The sequence below is a fragment of the Scylla paramamosain genome, chromosome 33 (genome assembly GCF_035594125.1).
Source record: "Scylla paramamosain isolate STU-SP2022 chromosome 33, ASM3559412v1, whole genome shotgun sequence".
NCBI classification, from domain to species: Eukaryota; Metazoa; Arthropoda; class Malacostraca; order Decapoda; family Portunidae; genus Scylla; species Scylla paramamosain.
The window spans coordinates 11,112,619-11,129,867 of record NC_087183.1 but is presented as its reverse complement, the minus strand read 5'-3'; the positions used below and the strand labels follow the sequence as shown (position 1 = coordinate 11,129,867).

At 44.1% G+C, this 17,249-nt stretch overlaps 1 protein-coding gene across 2 annotated transcripts in view; it reads left to right on the top strand.

The window, feature by feature from the left end:
- The window catches only part of LOC135089689 (NADPH oxidase 5-like), a 34,378-nt gene that overhangs the window by 16,133 nt on the left and 996 nt on the right, over positions 1–17,249 (top strand). The window contains exons 5-22 of one of the 2 annotated variants that reach the window (XM_063985606.1): positions 2,843–2,844; positions 5,136–5,256; positions 5,706–5,856; positions 6,798–7,008; positions 7,289–7,521; positions 7,793–7,981; positions 9,464–9,666; positions 10,114–10,277; positions 10,742–10,899; positions 11,559–11,715; positions 11,929–12,017; positions 12,319–12,502; positions 12,642–12,761; positions 13,540–13,724; positions 14,169–14,341; positions 15,314–15,523; positions 15,986–16,189; positions 17,067–17,132. In XM_063985606.1, coding sequence (XP_063841676.1) covers positions 2,843–2,844; positions 5,136–5,256; positions 5,706–5,856; positions 6,798–7,008; positions 7,289–7,521; positions 7,793–7,981; positions 9,464–9,666; positions 10,114–10,277; positions 10,742–10,899; positions 11,559–11,715; positions 11,929–12,017; positions 12,319–12,502; positions 12,642–12,761; positions 13,540–13,724; positions 14,169–14,341; positions 15,314–15,523; positions 15,986–16,189; positions 17,067–17,132 — 2,820 coding nt within the window. Of the gene's footprint in view, positions 1–2,570; positions 4,190–5,135; positions 5,257–5,705; positions 5,857–6,797; positions 7,009–7,288; positions 7,522–7,792; positions 7,982–9,463; positions 9,667–10,113; positions 10,278–10,741; positions 10,900–11,558; positions 11,716–11,928; positions 12,018–12,318; positions 12,503–12,641; positions 12,762–13,539; positions 13,725–14,168; positions 14,342–15,313; positions 15,524–15,985; positions 16,190–17,066; positions 17,133–17,249 lie in introns of those variants that run through there. The other variant, XM_063985605.1, reaches the window with a different exon arrangement.

Genomic DNA, 17,249 nt, shown 5'->3' with positions numbered 1-17,249 from the left:
GAAAGGCACGGCGGAAGTGACAGGGAGATAAAGCGAGTGAAGATGGTTTGGTCACGTAGTAAGACGAGAAGGGCAGGAACCGATTAAACAGAGCCTTGGGAAAACAAGTTGAGGGAGGAAGATTGAGGGGAAGACAGAGTGAGATGGAGTTAAAGTGAAATGCAAGAGATAGGAGTCTCAGAGAAGGATGCAAGGGATGGAAACAACTGAAGGAGACTCGTACATTGCGCCAACCCCTCACTCTAGGGAAACAGCGAAAGGAGGAGAAGAAGAAGAAGACTGTGAATTATGAATGAACGCCTCGTATCAGTAATGGTAGTGCAGCTGGTTTTTTTTTTTTTTTTTTTTTAGGCATACTGTGTTTAAGATTGTTAGGTTGACTGAAAATTTTGGTTCTTCTCTTCCTTCTTTTTTTTTATCTTCCTCCTCCTCTCTGATTGTTGTTGTTGTTGTTGTTGTTGTTGTTGTTGTTGTTGTTTTTCGTTTTTCGTTTTTTTTTTATTCCTTCTTCCTCCTCCTCGCTCCTCCTCCTCCTCCTCCTCCTCCTCCTCCTCCTCCTCCTCCTCCTCCCTTCTTCCAGATGGAGTGACACAGCATTAAGGGAAGGTGACTTTGACATTTGAAACAGAGCCGAGGATCATGACTTGAAACTGGCACCGCTGACTGTATCATTGATTTGTCTTCACTATCACCATACAAACACACACACACACACACACACACCCACACACACACACACACACACACACACACACACACACACACACACACACAAACACACACGGAAAAATAAAACACAAGGACATATGCAGATTGACTTACGACAACTCACTCCACCCCCCACAACTCTCTTTCCTTACGGCTCCCCCTCTCCCCTCTCTCTCTCTCCCTCTCTCTCTCCCTCTCTCTCTCTCTCCAGTACCCCCTCTCTCCCCCCTGCTCCCCAAACTTGCTTAACATATTACCTAAGCCAGGGGTCAAGGTGGCGCTGCTTGATCACGTGACTCCTCCACCAGTATCCACCTCAGCTCCACTCATAGTCACTTTTGTATCTTCTGAAGCTTCAATACTTCATCTCTACTCCTTTACTTACTTCTTACTGTATGTCAGGTTAATCTTCATCGTTTTTCCGCTCCACTTCACTACTGGCACTCTCTCCTCTCCACTAGTTGTCTCTTCTCTCTCAAGCTTCACTCGTTCAGTTCCTTTTCTTTTTTTTTTTTTTTTTTTTTTGCTGAAACCACGAATTTCTGTTCCATTCTACTCATTTTTTCCGTTTTCTTTTTTTCTTTTTCTTTCTCACTACATAGGTTTTCAGGGAGTAGGATAACTTTACCAACTTTTATTTCTCTCTCTCTCTCTCTCTCTCTCTCTCTCTCTCTCTCTCTCTCTCTCTCTCTCTCTCTCTCTCTCTCTCTCTCTCTCTCTGTGTGTGTGTGTGTGTGTGTGTGTGTGTGTGTGTTCATCCTTTCCTTTTCTTCTTCTTCTTCTTTCTTGATTGCCTTCTGTCGGACGCACCTTGATTGACGTGGGAAAGAAGTGAATGAATAAGTCCCATGGAAAGAATTGATCGCTAGTTTGTCTCTCCTTCAGTACCCGCTGGTCGTGTCTCTCCATTACGCTCTCGTCTGTATACCTGTTCACTCCACGCCTTACTCCATGACGTCGTAAACTCCAGTCACTCCACTTCTATTTACATATCACTTCTCACTTTATTTGTTACCCCATAACTGCTTAATTAACCCATTCAGTACTTTTGGTAATTTCCAGGACAATACAGCCATGTCTTCTTGGCTGAAATATAATAAGCATGGATGTCATTGTATTGCGTGAGTAATTAGCGATGATTTGTAGCCACTTAATAGTAAAATAGGACTCAAAACTTAAAATTCGTTAACGATATACAAAATTAAACTGATGTGTTGGTATTGTATAAGGTAAACTCCAGTCGCCCCTGTACTTTCTGTTTCCTCTTTATATTCTGCTCTCTGTGCCCTCTTTTCTCTTTTTACTCCTTACTTTACAGTTTCTTTAACACACACCGCCACTCCTTGTTTTCCCTCAATTTCTGTTCCGTGTTCTGTCACTTTTCTTTCTCCTACTCCTTACTTTATAACTGTTTAAGCATACACCGCCGCTACTCCCTGTTCCCCTTCATTTCAATTCCCTGTGCTGGCTTTTTTCTCTTCCTTACTTCTGACTTTTACAATTACGTCAACATGCTCTGCCACTACCACTCATATTCCCCATACATCTCCCTCTGACCTTGCCTCTCCTTCATATTTTCCCACTGCTGCCTTTTTCCCCTCCCTGCAGTACCTTTCCTCTCTCCTTCACTCCTCACTTAAGCTCCTCCCAGCTCAATTGTCTGTATTCTTTCTTCTCTTCCTTGTGTGCTTGGCTCCTCACTCCCTCATTCTTATTACCGTTTAATCTTCACCTCTGCACCACTTTCATTCCATCAACACCACTTCATCACGTCTCATCTTTATTATCAGTAATGCCCTCACCTCAAAGGTCACTCGAGTTTACAACCATTTTTCCCCTCCCCCCTTTTTTTTTTCCCCCTTGACGCCCTATCAGCTCAAGAATTTCCCCTCCCACCGTTATGAATCATATCCTCGTTCAGTTATCTGTTATCTGCCATAACAACTGCAGTCACTTTGACATATCCTCCTTTTTCGGCCTGTCTTGTCGCTGTCCCGTGTTATCAGTGATGCGTCGTGTTACTGTGAACCGTGGTGTTATCGCGTGACAGGCACCTTTGGGAACAGAAGTGACATATTTGGTGTAATCGTGCACCGGACATAGGGTATAAAAGGAATGACATGCAGGTGATTAGCGGTAGTCTTGCCTCAGGTCACGGCCAGCTGGAGGTGTGCAGGATTGTACCGAGAGGAGTGCTAGCAAGGTCACTTCTGCTGAACCCGACTGACTGAAAGGACGTTGTTAAAGGGAAAATCAAAGTAAAAAGAAAAAGGAAAATTGTCCTTCTGCAAGATTCCTGGATTTTTTTTTTTTTTTACATCATTGAGGAAAAAAAAGACGTTGTTGGAGAATAATAACCTGAAGCAAAAGAAGAGAACTTGTTCTTCCATAAGATTCACGCGGAACATTTTCTCTAACCCGTAACTGAAAGAAGTTGGTGAAAAAACAGAAGCAGAAACAAAAAAGAACGACAGTATTCCCAAAAATATTCACGAACATTTCTTGATCTCCGTGACTGACAGGAAGGACATCGTTGAGAGATTAGAAATTATGACATCTGCGCTTCCATAAAATTAACAAAGATCATTTTGAGGATATTAATAGAAAGAAAATATTTTTGAAATAAAAACCAGACCAGAGAAGAAAGAAAATGTCATAACAAAGGACTTGCGTTCCATACAGACTGATAATGACAAATCCAAATAACAAGAATAACACCAAGACACAAAAAATAAGATCTTTTGGACCAAAGCAAGGAAGAAAGCATCATAATACAATATTTTTCCTCCATGCAGACTGACAGCGAGGAATTTCATTAAGAGTAGCACCAACAAGCAGAAAACAGAGAAGAAAAGAGAAGGAAAAAAACTCCAGAATTGTCATAGTTTTAAAACAGGAACCAGAATTGTCATAGTTTTAAAACAGGAAACACAAAGTCCTTGGGGGGGTTTGGCTGTGTGAAATTCAAATTAGAAGCTACAGCAAGTCAAAAAGAAAAGGAAAACAAGTTATTTCCTCAAGAATCTTTCACTACTCCTTGCCAGACGTAGAGGAGAGGACGCAGACTTTCTCAAAAACCAAGAATCGTGTAGGAGGACGCAGGCATGAAGGAGGACGCCACTAGCAAGACACACAACCCCCACCATGAAAACTCCCGCAAGACCAGAAATGAAAATAAACACACAGACCAAAATGTAAACAGAGAAAACACAGACACGAACAATGCAGCAAAGAATACACAAGCAGACCACAAAAATAACCACAGAAACTCGGGAAGAGAGGAAATAATCAACATAAAGGAACCCGAAGGAGAGAGCAAAGACGGAGACAGGGAGAGCAGGGAAAAGAGGCGAGTGGTGGCGAGGTGTTCGTCAGGGAGTGAGAACAGATCCCTAAAAACGTGTTACTGCTGCCGCCACAAGACCAGGACACTCATGCGCATGTCCTCGTGTCCTTGCTGCATGCCTCAACTGCCCGTCTGGTGAGAGAGGAGGCGGGGGGATGGGAGGGACGTGCAGTGTAACAGAATAATTACTGAGGTGTGTCTGTCAGTTGATCAGTCTATCTTTCTGGTGACGGAGAGAGGACGGGGGGGGGGGGACGTGTAATGTAGCGAAACTGCCATTGTGGTCTGTTTGTCTGTTAGTCTGTCTGTCTTGCTGGTGAGAGAGAGAGAGAGAGAGAGAGAGAGAGAGAGAGAGAGAGAGAGAGAGAGAGAGAGAGAGAGAGAGAGCATATGCTGTTACGAAATCATTATTGTAGTCTGTTCATCCATCATTCAGTCCATCAACTTACCTGTCACACACCGTAAGGGAAATTAATCAAGACAGAAACATCCACCTACATTCACATTTACAATCCCATTTTATTAAGACAAACAAAGAATAAAGAACGCCTTCCTAGTATTGCGAGTAACGGAAAGAGGAAATAATTGTCCATCTCTTAGTAATTTCCCGCCCAGTCTTGTCCTTCCCTCTCCCAGGTATGCGCTCTCACCTGTATCTTGACGTTATCACCCTTATTGCCCCTGCGCCCTCCCTCCAACAAGCTTCCCTCACCACGTCACTCGCCTCGTCTCCCCTCACTCGTCTGTCACCACTGCCGACTTTCATATTTTCCATCTTTGTTTCTTTCTCGCCTTTCTTCCTCCTCCTTCTACTCCTCCAACTCATTCTCACTTCTCATACCCCTTCTCCTTCTCCTCGTCCTCCTCCTTTTCGTCCTCTTCGTCATTATTATAAACTAATCTTTTTGTTACCTGTTCAACCCTCCTATATTTCCTATCTCCTCTGTTTAACCTAACGTAACCTGCACGCTTCAAAACTCCTCCTCCTCCTCCTCCTCCTCCTCCTCCTCCTCCTCCTCCTCCTCCTCCTCCTCCTCCTCCTCACTAATCGCCCCTCGTTTCCTCCCCACACCCCACGCAGCCCCCGCACCGGGTTCACGCGGGAGAACCTAGAATGGCTCGAGCAGATGTTCCGTCAGGCGCTGGGACGCAAGCAGGAACTCTCCTTCGACGACTTCAAGAAGATCGTACACTCGAGAAACGTAAGTAAGGGCGAGGCACACTTAACGTATCACAATATTACCCCAATGAAAAATAACTGCCCTCGTGTTCCCGTGTTTTCGTGTCCTCACTGCCCTGTACGTATGTTATCTGCCCACCCTCTGACCTCTCCAGTATTTGAAAAGGCTACAGTTGAAGCTACACGAGTTTTTAAGCTGTCTTTTACGATTCTAGTGTTCAATCTCCTCACTGCCCTGTACGCTACCTGCCAACCCAATGACTCCACTATTTCAAAAGCCTCTAGTTGAAGCCACACGAGTTTTTATGCTGATTTTTACGGTTCTAGTGACAGATTAACAACATTTTTACATTATCAACAGGGGAAACACTCTCTGTTCATCTCTATAGCCTTTGAAAAACAGTCGTGGTGAGATAGTAAAGCATTTCTTGAATATAGGCCTCGAGAGTCTGACGCCCGTTTTCTTTGCAGTCGTTCTTCGCCGAGAGGGTGTTCCAGATCTTCGACAGGGACAACAGCGGCACCGTCTCCCTGTCTGAGTTTCTGGACGCCATGCACCAGTTCGCCGGGAAGTCTCCGAACGACAAGATCAAGTTCCTCTTCCGCGTGTATGACCTCGACGGTGAGGGAGAGAGAGAGAGAGAGAGAGAGAGAGAGAGAGAGAGAGTGGTGACATGTGATCTAATGAATTAATTATCGCTATGTGTTTGTCATTTAGTCTATCCATTTATCTATCATGCACCGTAAGGGGAAGAGAGAGAGAGAGAGAGAGAGAGAGAGAGAGAGAGAGAGAGAGAGAGAGAGAGAGAGAGAGAGAGAGAGAGAGACTTAATCATAGCCATCCTCACAAGTCACTCTCTCTTAGTCTTGTTTCAGCTCCAGTATTTTCCCCTTTACTGAAAAATTTCCTTCGATAACTCAATATTTTTTTTACCTGAGCATTTATTTTCTCCTCTAGAGGTGCTCGCTGAATTTCACCCACACGCCTAGTTACCTTTGCAGTCATGACACCTGTCGCCTTTTTTTCAGTCCGCCAGGTGTCCCCCGTCCCATCAAGTTGCTAGGAGAGTAGATTGCTTTTTTTTTTTTCGTTTTTTTTTCGTCTTTTTCTTTTTTTTACGGTTCGTTGGATAAATTTTGATATACGATACTTATTTTTACTCCTCATCTCTCCTCTTCAATCTTTTGTACTCTTTTTTTTTCTCCTAACCCTTCTACTCGTCCTCTTCGCTCTCGGCTTCCTCCTCCTCCTCCTCCTCCTGTTCCCCTTTTTCCTCATTTTTTCTTTCTCTCCTTCTTCCTCCTTCTCCTCTTACTATTATTCGACTTTTTCCCCCTTCCTTCCTTCCTTCCTTCCTTCCTTCCTTCCTTCCTTCCTTCCTTCCTTCCTTCCTTCTTCTTCTTCCTTTCCCTTCTTCTTCTTCTTCTTCTTCTTCTTCTTCTTCTTCTTCTTCTTCTTCTTCTTCTTCTTCTTCTTTCCTCCTCCTCCTCCTCCTCCTCCTCCTCCTCCTCCTCCTCCTCCTCCTCCTCCTCCTCCTCCTCCTCCTCCTCATCCTCCTGCAGGCGATGGACTCATTCAACAAAGTGAGCTGCAGAAGGTGATGAAGGCTTGCATGGAAGAAAATGGGATGCGTTTTAGCGACGAGCAAATTCAGGACCTCACGCAGGCCATGTTTGAGGACGCGGACACCCAGAACACGGGCGCCATCACCTACGAGTCCCTGAAGGCGCAGCTGGAGAAGCACGACGGTCTTATTGAAAATCTCTCCATCAGGTAAGTTCCTCCTCCTCCTCCTCCTCCTCCTCCTCCTCCTCCTCCTCCTCCTCCTTACTTTTGCTGCTTCTTTTCCCTTCGTCAGGCGGGTCTCCTTGTCTTTAGAGTTCTTTTGTTTTTCCCAGTCACACATTAGTATCACTTTAATCTTCTTCAGGTTGCTAATCTGTATTCATCTTTCCCCTTTCGTGAATTACTTTCTTTCCTTTCCTTTTTATTTATTTTTTTTCTCTCCTTCCATTCGTCAGGTGAAACTTAAATTATTAATCCCCCCATACAGCATTGATCGGTGGCTGGTCCCTCCCAACCTGCGGAAGGAGGAGGACACGCTGTGGAAGAAGGTGAAGAACCTGATACCTTACCAAATGACCCTGCCCTACCTCAAGAACAACTACGTCTACTTGTCCTTCCTGCTTGCCTACATCGCCATCAACCTCGGCCTCTTCATCTCCCGCGGGATGGAACACTACTACGCAGGCAGCAACGGGCTCACTATAGCTGCCCGGGCTTGTGGTGAGTGTGTGGGTGTGTGTGCATGGGGTGGGTGTTGGATGTGTGTGTGTGTGTGTGTGTGTGTGTGTGTGTGTGTGTGTGTGTGTGTGTAAACAAAATAGATGAACGTGTGTCCATAGAAACTCCTCCTCCTCCTCCTCCTCCTCCTCCTCCTCCTCCTCCTCCTCCTCCTCCTCCTCCTCCTATTTTCTACAACTACTACTACTACTACTACTACCACCACCACCACCACCCAACTCTCACACACCTAACCTACCCCTCTCTCCCACAGGTCAGTGCCTTAACTTCAACTGCATGTTCGTGTGTGTGTTGGTGCTGCGTCAGTGCATCACGTACCTACGGTCTATGGGCGGCGCTTCCTTCCTGCCCCTGGACCAGCACCTGTACCTGCACAAGCTCTGCGGCATCCTCATCTTCATCTACTCCGTCGTGCACACCATTGCTCACCTCATCAACTTTGGTACGTAGGAATGCTGATGGTTAATGAGGAAGAGAATGCATTATGCGGAAGTTACTAGCGAGGCAGACGTGAAAATAATGACAGATGACAATATACGTGATGATAGATAAGACAATATACAGAAGAACAGTGATGGATAATTGGGAAGAGAATACGCTAAAGATATCTTAATAGCGATGACATACGTAAGACAACACACGTGAGAATAACTATCCCTTTTCTTGCCGTTGTGTCAGTCAGCTAGTGAGTCAGTAAGGCAGCCAGTCAGTTACTCAGCCAGCCAGTCAGTAAGGCAGTTTTTCAGTCAATCAGGCAGCGTCAGTCAATAAATTAAATATACGTAAGAATAATGGTAGATAATGACAACACGTAAGACAGTGTATGGAAGAATAATAGTAGATAATGAGGAACAATACACAGGACAGATGTTACTGGAGACAACAAACAGGAGCTTTCTTTTGGGCCTGGCAATCTCGAGGGGAATTTTTCTTTTTCTATTTTCTTTTCTCCTTCATTTGTTGTCCTTGGCCAGTATCCTTCTTATATAAAAAAGATTAATAAAGCCAAGAGGAAAAATGATAACAGTGATAAGCTGTTTATAGATAAGCGGTTTAGAAAGGCAGAAAATTTATAATGAGTGATGGGGGCGGGACAGACTTAAGGAGTATACAGTATACTTTTAATGCTTCTAATTGCTCATCTGATTAACTTTGGTGCGTAACAACGATGATAAATTGTAGTGATAAGGTGTTTATAGATAAGTGGTTTTAGGAAGACTGAGAAAATTTATGAGCGAAAATTCAAGGAGGATACACTTTTAATGCACTTTTGATGTATATGTAAGTAGAAGCAATAACAAACACGAGGAGATAATGATAATGTGCATCTGTGTGTGTGTGTGTGTGTGTGTGTGTGTTGCTTGCTTCCCTTATTCCTTGCTCAACAATTTGTATTCTGTCCTTCTTTTCGTATCTTTTCCATGTTTTTTTTTTTTTTTCATTTCCCTCGTTTCCCCTTCCACTTTTTTCTTTTTTTTTTTTTTTTTGATGCTCTTGAACTTTTCACTCGGCGATTTTTATTCAACTTTACATTTTGTTCTTGTTTATCTCTTCATTTTTATCTCGCTTTTTTTTTATTTTATTTCTCTCTCTCTCTCTCCACCGCAACCCTAGAATTTTCTCGATTCCTTTTCTTTCCATTTCGGCTCCACGTCAATCAGTCAGTCAGTCAGTTCTTCAGTTAGTCAGGCACCTCAGTGGGTCTCTCTCTCTCTCTCTCTCTCTCTCTCTCTCCTTTTGTTGCCCTTGGCGTGTGTACTTCTCTTACATGAAAAGAAACATTGTACTGGCTAAAAATTACAAAATCTTTTCTTTTTACCTCCACCTTTTTTGTAGATCCCCATAAATACTACTTACCTTGCCTCTTGTGATGTGTTGCATATTGCAGTGAAAGGGCTTACCACTCTCTCTCTCTCTCCCGCAGCTGTGAACATCGTCCCCGCCACGAAGCCCGGCCAGTTGAACGAGCAAAACTGGACCTACGCAGAGTGGATTCTCACCATGCGACCCGGCGTACTCGGTTTGGTGCCCGGCATTGCCAACCCTACCGGCGTGGCCCTCATGGTGATCCTGACGGTGATGGTGGTGTGCTCCCTCCCCTTCGTCAGGAAATCTGGCTACTTTGAGGTGTGTGTGTGTGTGTTGGTTTGTGTTTGTGTGCGTGCGTATGTCTTACTCCATGTTAACCTTAACTTAACAATCTTCACTTCCTATAGATTATTTTTCCACTCTCCTCTCCAGCCATTCTAGCCTCTCACCGTATCCCCTCTACCTCCCACCTCACTTGTATTCACCCCTTACCTGTAACCTCCTCTTCCTCACCTGTATTGGAGCCTTCTTCTGTACTATCCTGTCTCTCACTAATAGTTTAGAATGGTCACCTAAACAGCCTAGTAAGGACCAAAGAGTCTGTTGCTGTTTGGACTTCCTTTGTATTCCTTTGTATTTATCTCCTCACCTGTAACCTCACTCCTCACCTGTATTCACCACTTACCTGTAACCAAATCCCCCTCAGCTGTATTCATTTAACTAACCTAACCTAATCAAACCCACCCCTTACACCTCTCCCGGCAGGTGTTCTACTGGACCCACCTGCTGTACATCGCCTTCTGGACCCTCTGCATCCTCCACGGGCCGCATTTCTGGAAGTGGTTCGTGGTCCCTGGCGTGGTGTTCCTCATTGAAAGAATCCACCGTAGCGTCAAGATGAGGATGGGTGGCGGGAAGACGTACATAAGGTGGGCTGGTGATTGGGGCTCTTCTGGTTTGTTGATTATTTTGTGTTTTGTTTAGTTTTGTGTATATATATATTTTTTTTTTTGTGTGTGTGTGTGTTTTTTTTTTATTGTTGTTGTTGTTATTTTCTTGTTTCTGTTTATTTATTGTTTTTGTTTATTTATTTGTTTACTTGTCTTTTTTTTTCCTAGTGGTTTTGGGCTTATGTTAGGTTCTGTTTAAGGTGATTTACGTTAGCTGCTATAGTTTTTTTTTTTTTTTTGTGTGTGATTTTTTGTTTTACTTTTTTTTCTTTTTTATAGTAGAAGTAGTAGTAGTAGAAGTAGCAGTAGTAGTAGCAGTAGTACTCTTGTCTCTTTTTATTTCGTTACGTACTTTTCTTATTAAATAGTCTCAATTACACATAAGATATAGAAAAATAGATAAAAACAAGGTAGCGTTACTAACAAACCCCCTTCTCCTCCAGCTCCGGGGTGTTGCTGCCGTCCAAGGTCATCCATCTGGTGGTAAAACGGCCCACTCAGTTCCACTTCCACCCCGGTGACTACGTGTTCATCAACATCCCCGTCATCGCCAACTATGAGTGGCACCCCTTCACCATCTCCTCCGCCCCAGAGCAAGCAGGTGAGTCCCCCATGGAAGATATCCGTTTTCTTTGATCTATTTTTTTTTTTTTCGTTATCAATCTACTTTTTTTTCTTTTCATATTTTATTTTATTTATCTGTTTATTTATTTTATTTATTTGTTTTGTTTGTTTATTTATTTATTTATATTTGTTTGTCTTTTGCTGCGGTATTTTTTTTCCTCCTTATTTTTAAACATCTGTGGAAAGTCATTGAGTTTGTCGTGGATATCTGGTCTTCTTTCCTTCTCTCTCTCTCTCTCTCTCTCTCTCTCTCTCTCTCTCTCTCTCTCTCTCTCTCTCTCTCTGCGTGTTTTTTTCTTTTTTTCTTTTTTAATAATCGTTTAAGGAACGTAATGTAGTTTCTTTGAGAATATTTTGTATGTCTTTCTTTTCTCTTTTTATCTTTTTTTCCTATTTCGTACGTGTAAAGAAAGTAATTTAAGTTTGTGGTGAGTTAGTGTGTTTTGCTTCATTCTTTCTTTCGTTCTTTCTTTTCTTTTTTTTATTAATTAATTGTTATTATTATTCCTCTATTCGTGTATTTAAGTTGTGTTTCTCTCTCTCTCTCTCTCTCTCTCTCTCTCTCTCTCTCTCTCTCTCTCTCTCTCTCTCTCTCTCTCTCTCTCTCTCTCTCTCTCTCTCTCTCTCTCTCCACAGACGTGCTTTGGCTTCACATCCGGGCGGTGGGGCAGTGGACTCGGCGCCTCTACGACTACTTTGAGAGGGAGCAGCAGCGGTGTGAGTCTGGGAACTTCCCCAACAGACCCCTCCCCGCCGCCCTCACGCTTCCTGACGGCACGAAAGCAATGGCCACGTACGCAAACCTCCTGTTCTTCTCTTCTTTTCAATACTATGACCACCCCCCCCCCTTTTTTTTTTTAATCGACCGCTCGCTTATTTTATTAACTACTATTTTTTTTTTTAAGTGATAAGTTGATGATTCGTATTCTTAAGTACTTTGTTTTACTTCATAAGGACTGTCTTCCAAGGTCACAGAGATGTTCAAGCAGGTTTCTTTCCTCTGCAGTGTGATCGGTGACGGTCGCAGCGGCTCCTTCCTCTCTGCCCCCACCAACCCCAACGCCCAGGTCACAGCCGCAGACGCCAACCACGCCCGTGAGTGTTGTTCACCTGTTTGTGTTCACCCGACTGAGTGAAGCTCGTACTGTCCGTGCTCGGTACCAAAGTATCATGTTTTCTTTTATTTTTTGTATACGAGTAGATTGCTTTCACTCTTAATGTATTCTAGTGATTTATTGTTTTTTTTTTTTTTTTTGTGTGTGTGTGTGATTTAGAAAAACTTAACTGATATTCATATCATATCTCTTTCCTTATCAAATCATTCCATGCCAAATAACTTTTGTCTATCTTACATTTTTCTTCAACGAAACTCACAGTTTACACACTTCTCCCGAAGGTGGCGTTGGAGGGGAAAACGGCGTGACTAACGTGGCCTACGACCATGACGTCAGTACTGACAAGGCGTCGGAGGGCGAGGGTATGACAGACGCCCCCGTAGCGGCCACCCGCAGGAAGAGACGAATAAACAAGAGCACCTCTGAAGGGAACGCCAATATTTCCAAGAAGGACGAGGATGCAGAGTGAGTAGAGAGAGAGAGAGAGAGAGAGAGAGAGAGAGAGAGAGAGAGAGAGAGAGAGAGAGAGAGAGAGAGAGGTTTACTGAAGGTGATCCTGTCTTGATTCCTAAAGCCACCTTTCACCTTCCTTGTCCTCCGTCAGGCATCGCGAGGCTTCCAGGTCGTCGTCAGAAGCGGGGGCGGTGGAGGAGGCGCAGCAACAGAGCCTGGGAAGCAACGCCCTCTACCTGCGGTCAAGGAGCTCCCAGGCCACCAGCTTTAAGTGAGTAATGGTGTTTTCACGGGAGGAGGGGAGAGGGAAAGGACAAAGGCGATGAAATAAACACGTTATTAATACGAGGATGAAGGATTATGATGAGGAGGAGGCGGAGGAAGAAAGGAGTGGAAAGAAAATTGTGATTATCAACGTGAGCGGAGGATTAAGAAAGGAGGAAGGTAAAGGACACGAAAGAAAAATGTTATTAAACGGTGGATGGAGAATAAAGAAAATGAAGAGGAGATGTAAGCAAAGCATAATTTAAAAAGGGATTAAAGAAAGAAGAAGCAATAAAGGAGGGAAAGAAGAATGAGATATAAGCAGAGGAAAAGATAATAATTACGATAAGAACATGGAATTATAGAAAGGAGGAGGAAGACAAAGAAAACAAATACATAAAGACATAATGTTATTGAGTGATAAATGAGAAAAGAAAGAGAAAAAAACTCAAATATACATGCATCATAGTAGTAGTAGTAGTAGTAGTAGTAGTAGTAGTAGTAGTAGTAGTAGTAGTTGATATAAGAGGGACACTGGTCTAAGGCAACAAAAAAATGAAGTAAAAATAAAAAATAAAAGGCCTTCTGAGATGCCGGTCCCAAAAAGAGAACAGCCAAATTTATTATCAGCAGCAGTAGCAGTAGTAGTAGTAATAGTAGTAGTCGTCGTCACAGTAACAGTCGTAGTAACAGTAGTATTAGTAGTACTAGTAGCAGTAGTAGTAGCAGCAACAGCAGTAGTATCAGCAGTAGTAGTGGTATTCTCACAACCCTCACCCCCTCAGGTACATGCGTCGGAAGCCCCGGATCATCACTCTGGACCTTCCCTCTGAGTCTGACTCCGGGGATGACGGCGGGGACGACAGCGAGGAGCGGGGGGGCGAGGAGGAGGAGGCGCAGCACGGGGAGGTGGGGAAGGATCTCAGGCTCACCATTAAAGAGGACACTGTGCCCGCCGTCAAAAGTCAAGGTAAGAGGCCCTTTTTTTTTATATTTTCATTGTTTTTTTTTCTCTCTTTTTTTTTCATTCATTCATTTTCTCTACCACGAAATTTTCATCTTTTGCATTTTGGTCTCTTCATTGTTTTGTTTTGTTTTGTTTTGTTTTTCTCATCACGTCTCATTTTTTTTTCATTTCATTTCATGTTCTCTACTTATAAGTTCTTTAATCTTTCTCATTTTTTTTTTTGTCTCTTTATTGTTTATCATTGTTCCTCATTCACTCTACCAAGTTGCTCTTTCACTCTCCTCCTCCTCCAGTTCCTCCTCCTCCTCCTCCTCCTTCTCCTCCTCCTCCTCCTCCTCCTCCTTTTCCCCCATGAGACATTAATTTGACACAAGTGCATACATTATTCTTCACACTGCACCATTCCTCTCTCCCTACGCTCACTTCCCAACCTCTCCCTCCTTCCAGACCTGTCCGTGGTGGAGGAGGGCCTCATGCGCTACAAATCCCAGGAGGAGAGAAGGAGATCCCGCCAGGAGGAGAGAAGAAAGTCAAGACAAGAAGAGAGGAAGATGAGGAAGCTGAGCAGGCTGGAGGAGGCCATAGCGGAGGGCGGCTGTGTGGTGCGCAAGCCCTTGGTGGTGAGTGGCGGGCGTGGTTCGTCTTGAGTGAAGGCAGATCAGAATGTCCTTGGTCACTTAAGGCCGGTGTCACACTATGCGGCGTCGCCGCTGCGGCAGAACCGTATGCGTCACCGCCGCATTGCCTACATCCTGTCACACATAAGCGGCGAAGCCGCTCAGTCTGTCCCCAGCAGCCAGCGTGGATAGGTTGACTATCATGTTGTCCAAACTAAAAGTTATTTGTATGTGGCCACTTCTCATACATTATTTCGCCTATTTCAATCCATGCTTTCTCTCTAGAATTCTTATCACAATATTCTTTATTAACCTTTTCCCAAAGTGCTGGCCTTGCATGAATACACTGAATGAATAAATCAGTGTCAAACATTTGTAACAAGGGAGCGCCGGATGCGGCGTGGACGTCTGGTGTGACCACGTGCATAGAACTGTGTGTGTTTACCCACGACACTCGGTCGGATGCGGCGGTGTGGCGGTCCGGCGCTACCGCAGCATGCTGCGGCACAGTGCGGCGGAAACGGCAGCGCCGCACTAGTGTGACACCTCTCATTGGTTTGTGTGTGATATCACCATGTGCGGCGCCGCATACGGTTCTGCCGCAGCGGCGACGCTGTGTGACTCCGGCCTAAGGCACCGTATTCTGAAACACTTCCGCCCCGCTCCTCCACTATTTTCATATGGGTTTAGTTCAAGTTCCACGGGTTTTTCAGGGTGTTTTTACGGTCCCAGTGACGGATTAGTAAGATTTCTAGAGTATTAACAGGAGAAACACTCTTGAAAACCCTGCCAATCATTTATGTGGCCTTTGAAAATAGTCATGGTGAAGTTATACGGAGTTTTTAAGTGTTTTATGGTACTAGTGTTTTTTTTTTCTTTTCCCGTTTTCCTTGGCTAATCTCCTTCATACGTTAGGAAATAAAAGAAGAAAAAAAATCTCCAACTCCACCAAGTAAGACCAATCTCCTCCTGCAGGTGTACATGGACGGGCCCTTCGGAGCGCCTTCCAGCCACATCTTCCGCGCCCAACACGCCGTCCTCATCGCCACGGGTATCGGAGTCACGCCCTTCGCCTCCATCCTGCAGTCCATCATGCATAAGTACTGGAAGGTGCGCCACACCTGCCCGCGTTGCACCCACACCTGGACCAGCGACCTGCCGCAGTCCGTCATGAACCTGCGCAAGGTGTGTGTGTGTGTGTGTGTGTGTGTGTGTGTGTGTGTGTGTGTGCGCGTGCTGCTGAGTGTGTGTGTGTGTGTGTGTGTGTTGCTAAGTGTGTGTGTGTGTGTGTTGCTAAGTGTGTGTGTGTGTGTGTTGCTAAGTGTGTGTGTGTGTGTGTGTGTGTGTGTGTGTGTGTGTGTATTGCTAAGTGTGTGTGAGGGTGATGTGAAGGTCTCTCTCTCTCTCTCTCTCTCTCTCTCTCTCTCTCTCTCTCTCTCTCTCTCTCTCTCTCTCTCTCTCTCTCTCTCTCTCTCTCTCTCTCTCTCTCTCTCTCTCTCTTTCGTTTTATTGCCCTAGGCCAGCGCTTCTCTTATATAAAAAATAAAGTTATCTGTCTATTCATCAATTCATCAACCTTCCCTACATATAATATCGTTTTACCTTCAGAAAACTCACCACTCTCTCCTCCTCCTGCCTCTCCCTCAGGTTGACTTCTTCTGGATCAACCGTGACCAGCGTTCCTTCGAGTGGTTCGTGAACTTGTTGTCCCAGCTGGAGATCGAGCAGGCTGAGCAGGGCGGCGTGCTGGAGAGGTTCCTTGATATGCACATGTACATCACCTCGGCCCTGCAGAAGACTGACATGAAGGCCGTGGGTCTGCAACTCGCCCTCGACCTGCTGCATGAGAAGGTGAGGAAGGAGAGGGAAACATCTGAAACATTTGAAGCATTTGAAACATTTTATTACCCCTTAACCAAGTAAGGTATAAACAGGTCATTTCAGAAGTGTAGTTGGCTTGTCCGAAGCTAACCTCACCTCAGCTACTTTCAAAAGGCTCAAGTTACACGGGTTTTTCTAGTGTATTTTTATGGCAGTGAGTGATAAGGATTAGGAAGGGACGTTATTAAAATGAAAATTAATAGAAAGTGAGGGTTAGAGAAGCAAATAATGAAGAAAAGAAGGGAAAAGGGAGGTAGTGAAGGTACTCGTAGATAAGGAAAATAAGGATAAGTAGAAAAGAAAAATAAGGAATAAAAAGAGGAATAATTTGGAGGGAGATAAGAAGTAGCTAAAGATCAAATGATAAAGAGGAAGAAAGAGGTGGGAGTGAAGGGAAACACGATAAAGAGAAGCTAAGGAAGAAAATCTCAACGAGGGAGAAGAGAGTGTGAAGGGAGGCAGAATAAGCAGAAAGGGAGGTTAAGAAAGAAAATGCTAAAGAGGAGGGGGGAGAGAGAATAAAGGAATATAGGATAAATAGAAAGAAAGGTCAGGAAAGAAAATATTAACAAAGAAAAGAGAGAAGAGGCGCTGAAGAGAGATAAGGATGATAATAAGTAAAAAAAATAAATGAATAAAAAATAAAGTGTCAACTTGGAGGAGGGAGAAGAAAGAGTGAAGAAGAGATACGATAAAGATAACCCTTTTTTTCTATATAGTTTAGTTACCCTTGGCCAGTCCCTCTCTTAGATAAAAGTGACAAATTTACCTAAAATACAAGTAATACAAGATTCTGCAGGGACTGAGTTCTTCAATACGGTTCTAAATCTCTTGTCTTCCTCTGCAGGAGAAGCGGGACCTCATCACGGGTCTCAAGACAAGGACCAACGCAGGCAGACCAAACTGGGACAAGGTAAGCTGCGTGTGTGTTGTCATAAGCTTACTAGAGTCGTTGGTTTAAGTTCAGTCTTCTTCTTATACTGCCATTATCCATACCAACTACATTTATCCTTCATTCATCAGTATTCGC